Here is a 10,379-nt window from a genome sequence, read left to right as displayed (position 1 = left end):
TTAGTCCTTATATATAAATGATACATCACGAAGAGCAGAAACAGGAATATACTAGATTACATTATGTTTGAGGTCGTCTGCTGATCAGTCTGCCTTTGAAAGATTGTACCGATATGTTAAAGTCTAACGGTGTGTAAACCTCATTTGACGATCTGCTCATGGCTGTTAAAGGATCACCTGATCCATAGTTGGTGCGACGACGGGGGATCGCGAGCAGTGGACGTGGGCGTAGTGGTACCGTTGGGGCATATACGTCGAGTTGCTGAAGCAGTATAGGGCTGTCAATGTTACCAGTTTGCAGACCTGCTATGAATAGTTGCTGAGCATTTGGCGCCTATCCTTCAGCTGGGGAAGGCCAAGGAGCATGAGAAGATCCTCATATGGTGGATGCTGACTGCCAGGTTCCCATGGTAGTAGTGAAACTGCATAACGGGAGAGTTTACGTTGGATGGATTCCAGTCTATCTGATAGGCGCTGGGTCGATGACTTCCAGGCCACACTGGCACACTCGAGCACTAGTCTTACGATGCTGCAGCAGATCGCCTTAAGACACATGGGTTTTAAAGAGTTCACGATCCAAACATAGTGCTGGTGGCACTTTTGTAGTCAGATAGTATGTTTTATTAACGTCTACAATGTCTATTGGAAGCTACCCGGCTCGATGCCATATTTGATTTTTTCACACCTTTTCATAACTCTTGAAGCAGACGTTTATGTATGTTAGTTACATTATCAAGATAATAAACCATCTTTCGCCAGGAAGTCTCTTGTGACAATTTATAGCTATATTTTATAATGTTTATTACCCAAAATTTCTACGAACAAACAGAACCTTTAATGTTGCCGTGTAAAGGAAAATTGTTGGTTTATCTAAAATGTGTCAAACTCATTTGTTCGGTGGGTCACTTATTAAACCATCCACAATGTCGCGATTTTGAAAAAAGTGATCAGAAAATTATCAACCTTTTATTGTATCTGTTTTCGATGACACTAAAACTACACTTCATATAAAAAAGGATTCCATAGGGACATATCGAGCACTGCTCGGGATAAACTGTGAAGGCTCGCTCACCTAGCCCAATCAGTCTAGACTGTCAAGGGGTTAATCTGAAATTCCTTTTGCGGGCCGCAATATCTAATGCAATAAATGTGTTCCATTCAAATATAGCCTGGATTAATCATAATTTCGTAGCATCGCGGGCTGCATACAGAACCCTCGGAGGCAGCATACATTACTCTCGAAGGCCGCATACAGAAGCCTCGGAGGCTTCATGTGGTCCGCAAGCCGCCAGGGAGACATAACTGGTTTAGCTGAATCAGTCTCCATGAACGCAATGTGTAACGCCTGAAAGTATGCAAAATTATGTTTTAGAAAAAAGCATTTTTCAGTTCATTGGAATTGGAATTGGAAACCAAGGAGAATTGGAATTGGAATTGGCATTTTTCAGTTCATTGGAATTGGAAACCAAGACCGGTCGCCAAACCAAGACTCCATAGCGATTGTAGCGTCGTATACGTAAGTAGGTAAGTAAATAAGTCTCGTATTTTTAGCCAAAGGTGTATGTCCCGTCGTACAAAATTCCAAGTTTATCCCGTTTTTAATGTACTTGTTCAATACACATTAATTATATACATTGTTTTGCTTTCTTTTTTTCATTGGTTGAAGAATTTCTCGTTAAAAAATGAGTGACGTCACCTAAAGCGGCTGTGAAATGAGATTAAATTAGAGGAGTTTGAGTGTCGTGGCGCACAGATTTTAACGAACGGAGTCCATGCTCTGACCGTTAATTTCCACCGTCCAAGCGATAGAAGCAAAGCAAAATTTAAATATTGTGCAAAGTTGTATGCGAACATTTCTAGTTTAGTTACATACGCATTCAGCGTAGAAATTAAACATAATAAACAATAAACAATAAAAAGTAAAGAAAAATGTTTGCTGAACGTTTGCTGAATGGCTTGTTTCTATCATAACAATTTAAGAGTTCAGGTAGTTCCCTAGATTTGCAGCACCATTCGGGGATTCGGAGATATACATATCGTATACGTTTTTTTACTGTATATTCTTAATATTTGACCATATTTTTGCTCTCAGTTTTGATTATTTTTTCCTAGCCGTAGATATACAATAAATTAGATGAACAGATGAATGTAAATGTATTTTATTAAATAAAAACGTATGTTTTGATTTTTTTATATCACGTAATATCGGATGGTTTCAATATTTTATTTTTTATTTATTTATTTATGCAGTTATTAGTTTCCACAGAAACTTTATGCCAGCTGCCCGCATCAAGCACATGTAAGTGAGGTAATTTATGCTACACTTTACGTACATCACGTGGTAAGATTTAGATGTATTGAGGGGCATGCAATTGATCTTGAAAGTGTGTTTGTAAACAGCCATGTAAGCAAAAGGCACGCTGATTAACAAAAGGGTTTTTTTTACTAACTGACAGTGGTTTTACTTTACTGTTAGAGTAAAAGTTTGACATTCAGGTTTAGTTTTCTTTGACTTTTGTAGTCATGAAGGCAAATGCAGAGTAGCGCGACTGCTCAAGTACCATGAAACCGGACAATCAGGTCCTCAATGGTGCAGACGGTTCAAGTATGAATTTAATCCGTACTTTTTGTATAATACATTCAGTACATAGTTAATATGAATAGTAACTAGACAATTAAAATCAACACAATCAAATTGTTTAATTAGAGTTGAATAAAATTTGATGATCGAATAATATCAAACTTCAATCTGTATAGCATTAATAACTACAGCAATAACTCAGAGAAAGTGTCATAGATTCTGGATTTTTTTGCCATTCAAATGGAACGGTCCAAAAAGCCTCATTGGAATTGGAATAATAACTAATACTAAAAATAAAAAAAATAAAAATGTTTGCTGAATACGAATTAATATTGCGTTTAGGGATATTACATGAAAAATAATAATAAATTGGAAATTTGAGTTCATTCCTGCAATCATACAGAATAACGTTTTCCACCTTTGTTATGAACGTATTTGTGTTCTGAATAGCTTACCGGCAAGTTAGCACCAGCCATTGTTTTGCTAAATTATTGATCGACAACTTGCCCAAGTGATTCATTCAAGCTTTGTTTATGTGTCCTCGATTTCCCAGGAAACTAGTTCACATCGCCAGACCATGGAAAATCATCATGGAAACTCCTAGCTTTTGTTAAATTTTACTTTCAGCAATCATACGGTCAGCAGTCTAAATGATAAAAATTCCAGCATTGTCCGCGAGCTTTGGTTCTAATAGCTTTGATTGTTAGGCTCTGGAACTCACCTTTTGCCACCCAGATGACCTTTACTGATTGCTAAAGCCACGCGTGTGCTATTCTCCCGCCGTAAGGTCATTGGCGTTTCCGTGTTCGCGGGGGGTTGTTCCGACCGGAAGCATCGTCAAGTCAGTACGGACGGATGGAAGTCACGTTGTAAGTGTAGCGCAAAGCATTAACGCGCGGGAAGCATCGCGCACGTATGTATAAGGTTCGGCACTATCGGTGTGAAAGATCGGGAAAGTGGAGAATGATTTCTTGCACAGCTATAAATCGATGACACAAAATGATCGCTTAGAATTTTGCATGTTTCCGAAAGCCCGATTTTAATAACATTCATTAACCTGCGTGGTAATGTTTCTGAACATCACAAAACATACCTGTGGGCAGCTGTAGTACCGGCGAATAGAGCGTGGAAAGAACAAAATGCGTGTTTCATGCTCATTCGAAAGGATTGTTTTGATGCCTTGGCGGAATGAGTCAATAGAATTGAAGGCCGTACAACGCCTGGAGCAACATGTCACCTGGTGTGTGATTGTGCCATGTGATGGAAGGTTCGACGCTCTGTACAGCAGGAAAAAGGGCAAAAAAACTTACATAGTACATAAGCTTCGAAATATAGCACAAACATCGTTTATTATTTATAAATCAATTGGAGTTATTGGATAAAAACGATGGATTACTAATTGAACAGCTAGGTGTTGTAAGTTATTGCCTTTTTATTTGGGAATAATCGTTAGGAGTACCAGGTTCCAACATGTTTTCAATCGTTTTCCACTACTTCTTATTTCAGTATTTCGTAGTATTTTAAGGATACTTAGGAGCAGTTGTTCGTAATACAACAAACAATGTTCGTTGTCTACCAGCTTCAGTTCACGTGGGACCCTTTCGGATGATTCCCATCGTTATTAAACGATCCAAATTGACTTGCTGAGATTCAGCACATAGTTGCTGAAGAAGCAGAACTCCTTTCAAAAACACATTTGTTTGTTAAATATAAAAATTGATATATTTAGATGTTACTTAAACCGTGAGTTGTCCTTGGTAGCGCAAGGAAAGCGTAAAGATGACTCTTCAAAATACTTTTTTAAAGCAAATCTTCAAAAAATTAGGATTTAGTATTTTTGACAAATAACCAAAAGATAGTATTTAATCTATTAAGGAAATTAAAAGCAAAATCGACGCTGCCTATAGTTCAAGGTCTATCTCTCCTGCAGGCTATGAAGGGTAAAGATATAAAAAAGTGTACGTGAACTTAAGGTCGTCATTGGCCACTAGGGTACGACCGTTTCTCGAACTCTATTGCCAACCTTGCGCGACTATCCAATTATGGTATGTTTGCGTATGCATAACAGATCGATCTGATTTTAGTGTTTATAGAAACCAGTCCACTGTTCCAGCTCGTACGCACAAACAACCACACAAACACAGTGACACCTTCCATCTAATCCTTTCCCGGCGACTGGGACAGGTTTGTCCGCTACGTTTCCGTCCATACCCATTGTGCTCGTGTGTGTGATTGGTGGCAAGTGTGCGCTTCCAGGCCGGCCGAAACTCCATCGTTCTGGCACCACGACCCTGAAGGGTGTGCGCTCGCGACTTGCATGTCGAGTGGGAAGACCGGTCCGTTGTGAGAGGCTGGAAAATACGCTAAATCTGTCTCACACTCCCCACGTCACATCGCGTCATAATCTGCGCGTTCGCTGTGTGTGGCGCGCTCGCGAGATGAAACGATAAAGGTGGCGCGCGTACGGGCCCGCTGCAAGTGTGTATCGAGCCCTGTACCTCTCCCCCCCTTTTCCGTAGGTGCGCCCCTGGGTTCGCTGTGGTGATAAGTAGTGGTGGTAGTAGTGAGGCCGCTAGTTGCGTTGGGAGACAATTTAGAGTCAATTTTAGGTTCTACCACCACCACCACCACCGGGACCACGGGGTAACGTTTGCTCGACCGCCGACTCGAGAGCGCGTTGCATCGCGGCCATTCGTCGACGAGACTCGAAGGTGTTCAGTTGAAGTACTTCAGGAGCCATCCGTTCCGTGTCGGGCAGTATTAAAGCTTGGCCTTAAGTAACTTATAGTCGAACTGTGCTAGAGACCGTGCTGTGCCGGGCAGTGCAAATCAACATGAAGGTGCTAATTGCTCTATCGACCGTGCTGTGCGTCGTGCTGGCGAAGGTGAGAGCGGGCGTGAAGGCAAACACAGCAAAGTGTGATTCGATTGAAAGCCGCCATCAAAGCGCTTTTTAGCGAGTGTTTTTTTGTTTTACACCGAGCGCTTTCTATTCGCCAATGAAGCGGTGTGGTGGTCAAGTGCCAGGGTGCGCGAACTGATACAGCAATCAGCTGAAGCTGACACAGTGATGTCCAAAACGGATACGACCAGTGGGGCCTCAATCTCGTCACGCCAATCTATTGTCGCGAGACAGCTGATAAACGGATAGCATGCCCACCGTTCCAGGAGGGGAGGAGACTATGATCGTCGGGCTGACGTTATCAGCGCAATTTAACTCTATTAAAGACCCGATGTAAACAAATGGCTAATCCTAACTCGGGACAGACTCGGGTATGCTTCGACCAGCAAACACACAAACACACACGCGTTTGATGACGTTTGGCGGTGTGGCGAAAGTTGGCACTTTTTGGGGATTTTTTTTTCGCTTCTTCTGTACACTGCTGCTGCTTCTTGCAGTTCGCGCTTTACGGTGGCCAGGAATGGGTTCCAGCTCAATTAAGGAGCCATTATTCAAAACCAACGCCCATACTGTCACGAAATTGATGCAAAACTGCAACTGCTGTTAGGTTTATCTGCACAGTGGCCAGGAGCATTTGGATTTCAAGCTATTGCAGTTTAGGCAATGGGTTAATTTCCTTTTTTTTTAATAATAGATTTTGAAGTTTTTTTCAATATCTACCCTAACAATGCAACGATGCAATCAAACTTTTGAAAACATAAAATCCTTAATTCCTAAAACTGTTTGTTTCATAAAAAAAATTCGCAAGTTTTTTTTTAAATTAATCATTTACATTTAAATTTATTCCCCACTAGGACCAGCCCCGGAAGGCGATCGTTTACCTGCAGGGTACGTCCGGCGTGAGCGGTAACGTGACCATCTCGCAACCGTCATGCACCGAGCCGGTGTTCATCGACATCAACGTTGTGGGGCTGACCCCGGGCAAGCACGGGTTCCACATTCACGAGAAGGGTGACCTGACGGACGGTTGTGCCAGCACCGGCGGTCACTACAATCCCGACAAGGTAAGCAGGGCAACGTAACTCCATCCCCCGTCAAACGGTCGGCCCAACGGATCATATTAACCAATCTCGCATTGGCATGTTGTCGCGCGCACGCTTTTCTGCAGGTCAGCCACGGGGCTCCGAACGATCAGGTGCGTCACGTCGGCGATCTCGGTAACATTGCCGCGGACGAGAACGGCATCGCGAAAACGTCCTACTCGGACACGGTCGTGTCGCTGTACGGAGCGCGCAGCGTAATCGGCCGGGCGATCGTCATCCACGCGGAGGTGGACGATCTCGGCAAGACGAACCATCCGGACTCGCTGAAGACTGGAAATGCCGGTGGACGCGTTGCCTGCGGCGTGATTGGAATTCTGTAAATATCGGTTCCCTCTGCTTTCCCCGTGTGCGCTTATCGCTTGTGCAGTGGCAAAGCAAAAATGTTTTCATTTTCTGTTTGTGTTCGTTATTACTATTTTGTTGACTACACGTTGGACTGCAGCGTTAGATTTTCTCTGTTCTAATCTAGCGTTTTAAATTAAAACAAAAAAACGAAAATCAATCGCACAAAAACTGGCTTCCGTTAACATCTTCATAATATAGCTTGTGTGTAGTTACAGGTTGGTTTATGTGTGTGTTTGTGTTTGTCAGTATCTGTTTGTCATTAAAATTGTTCCGTTGCCGTTGCAGATGAACCTTTTCCATATGTAACACGCTTCTTTTTACTGTTTTATCATCCAGAAACATCATCTGTAGCGTCCTTTTTTTGGGGTAGTGTGTGGTTTTTCTTAGCTGTTTGCATCTTCTTTATGGAAATTTCTGACAAGATACTAAATATTTCGCACTATTGCAAACGCACGCTACAATTAAAACGAATATCTTGACCTTACACACATACACCGCGGGGATTCGCATCACCATCGATCATGCCCGTGTGGTTCACCTTGAAGCAACCTCAAACGTCTTGATTTGTGCGATCAACAACACGCCCGGGGGGGAGGAAGTGAACTGAAGCGAGCGGTGGTAGTAAGAAACACTTTTTATCGCTAGTTTTTTTTTTTCAACCACAGCACACAAATAGTAACAGTCGTGTCGCGTGGAAGACCGTCGCACATAAAAACCTGTTTTTTGGAATATAAAAATGAAAACAGAGCAGGTTGCCCGGGGGTGCTGGTTGTTGTTGTTTAAAGCTTGCAGGAGATGATGAAACACTTACTGCGCTCGGTTCAGACAGCTTACGAGGATATCTCGGCTCGGGTAGATCCTTGAACCAAGAGGAAATGGAAAGGTCAACAGTCGCAAAAGTAGCAAAAGGAGAAGGCTCGCTTTCATACTAAATAAGCATATGTCCATGTAGATGTTATGTATGCTTTTGTACTAGTTGTAGAATATTTCCAGGGAATGTCTTTGAAATTTGCTTTGTTTTCATTCCAATAATACTGTTTAACTGATTTGTTTCATAATATTGATCCATTGTGTTCTTCCTTCCGTCAATAATTCTTCAAGTTTGTCCTACTTTTCCTACCAATCCTCAGTTGCCAAGTTCACTGATTCATTCATTACCGGATAATTACATACTCGCGGTATGAATAGCTTCAACCTGTACAGATATATTTACATTAAATTGTCATTTGCATACCGTTTCGCTAGAGTAAGGAACATTAGTAAGCCAGAAGGACCCAGTTGATCTTGATGTGACGAGTTTATCAATTCGAACAACAATGTAGTTTAATTTTGCTAGAAGATTCCATAACTAATTCATTACTGTTGTTTTTGTCCACTTACATATCGTTCAAATGTTTACATCAAGTTACCACCCACACCACCATAACACAAATGCGCAGTAAAACTTGTACTAATTACTTGTTGCCACTTTGGCGTTGTTGATTAGCTATGCTTGTGTGTCTGTTAGCCGTTTAATGTGATGTACGAATCTTTGGAGGCATGCTGACTAACTCACCCTGTTCTCCCTCTTAATTTCCTTCCTTCCTTACCTTCATCCCCATAGCGAGCCCTTCGATGAGCCGGACAGTGAGTGTAGCAGTGGTCAGCAGGGTCTCTTGCCAGCCGCAGTCACCGTCGTGTTTTCACTTTTACTGACCCGCTCGTGGGTGCTGTAGAGCAAAGTAAAGCTCCACTACGCACTAACTTTTTTATACTGACGCGGGTAAGAAGCAAAAGGTATAATTAAGTAATGTTTTTTTTGCAAAGATAATCTACCATAGTGCGTAGCACAACGCAGCTACCAAGCGATCCAAGCGTACGGGTTCATCGAACTGCTACCACGACATCCGTGCTAGAAGTTGAAGGAGTTTGACAAAGAAATTTGTTTTTTTTTGCCTTTCGATTTGCCTGCTATGTGCTATGTTGTGCTACATGATATGTAAGAGAACTAACAATAGAAACCCTAGCCTGTACATAGCAACCTCTTGACCACAAGGGGGCAGGATTCTAGGAAAAGCTCACTGGTGAAAAGGAACCTCGCGCTTCCTTTTCTAGAAGAACACGCCGTAAGCACTTGTTTGCGTGAAAGCTCGTTTTTTTTTGCGCCCGCCTAGCGAACCCATTGACAACTTCCCAACCAGACCACTTCCGTTCGCAGCACACCTGGTCTTCGCTATGAGTCTGTTATTTTTGTTTCGTTCGTTGTTTAAATATGTTTTTTGTGTAAATAAAGTTGTCCCGCCGTACCGGCAGGGGCAAAAGCTAAAGTTTTTATTGTTTGTGGAAGCTAACATTCCAGCGTCCGGCGTATGGTTTCGTCTGCGGTTCATTCTGCTTTCCTGTGCAACTGTGTCTGTGGGGAAGTGGTCCTGTGTGTACATTATGCCGTGTAGGATATCCGCTTTACGTCTGGGCCAGAAGACGAGATGACTGCTGGGAGCTTAATGGACAATCGTCTGGCCAGAATCAGATAAATGATATTCGGTTTGTTCGATCGGTTGTGTCGGTTTCAATGTGGCTACCAAGAACAGCATAACAACTGACCTTCAAAGAGAGTCACATAATAAAACAAACAGTTACTTTAAATCGTGCTAAGGTATGATGACATAAACATGTGAAATGAAGATATCACACAACTTGGTTAAACTTTGTCGAACATGTTAATTCATTTTTTCTTTGATGACTCTGGAACACTGGAAATATGCTTTGATGACTTTGGTTATCTTTTGTATGTGCTGTTATGTCATTTCGGTTCTCGCAGAGATAATTCATATTGTAATTGATGTTTCAATTTACAACGACTTATCTTGTTAATTACCGTTCGTGGAGATAGGTCCAACTATGCCGTTCCTTGCTAGAAATAAAATAATAATAATAATAATGACAATAACAATAAATGTTTATTTCTTTAGCATGTTGAGAATACAGTAAAACTTGGGAGGCCAAAACCTGACAAAAAACCTCAAAAAATGAAAACTCTCTCAATCTCCCAGGTATGCACTAAATATAAGAGAACTGTATGTATCCATTCTTTATATAAATACGGAATCGAATTTAGTTAGAATTGATTTCGTTTTACATCTAATCAAGGTTTTTACAAATATTGTTTAATTCTTTTTTTTTATTCAATTGTTTTTGTCCATTTTATTTACATAATCATGTACTTTTGGTGTTGTTGTTTGTTAATTTATTTATTAATTTATTTATTTATTATTGGCCGGTCTCGTAGTACAGTCGTCAACTCGTACGACTTAACAACCTGCCCGTCATGGGTTCAATCCCCAAATAGACCGCGCCGCCATACGTACGACTGACTATCCTGCTATGAGGGGGGAAACAATTAGTCACTGAAAGCCAAGCCCACAAGTGGGGTACAGGCAGGCCTTGACCGACATCGGTTGTTGAGCCA

General features: G+C 41.7%; 1 protein-coding gene across 1 annotated transcript; it reads left to right on the top strand.

Annotated features, from left to right (window-relative positions):
* Positions 1-4,763: 4,763 nt before the first annotated feature.
* Positions 4,764-9,237, top strand: LOC1274941 (uncharacterized). The gene is made up of 4 exons (XM_314137.5): positions 4,764-5,466; positions 6,338-6,547; positions 6,652-6,902; positions 8,535-9,237. Exons 1-4 carry the CDS (start codon positions 5,416-5,418, stop codon positions 8,644-8,646), a joined length of 624 nt encoding a protein of 207 aa, XP_314137.4. The 5' UTR covers positions 4,764-5,415; the 3' UTR covers positions 8,647-9,237.
* Positions 9,238-10,379: the final 1,142 nt, after the last annotated feature.

Source organism: Anopheles gambiae, chromosome 2, assembly GCF_943734735.2.
Source record: "Anopheles gambiae chromosome 2, idAnoGambNW_F1_1, whole genome shotgun sequence".
NCBI classification, from domain to species: domain Eukaryota; kingdom Metazoa; phylum Arthropoda; class Insecta; order Diptera; family Culicidae; genus Anopheles; species Anopheles gambiae.
Note: the sequence above shows the minus strand (reverse complement) of the source record. Positions and strands in the feature narration are given on the sequence as shown.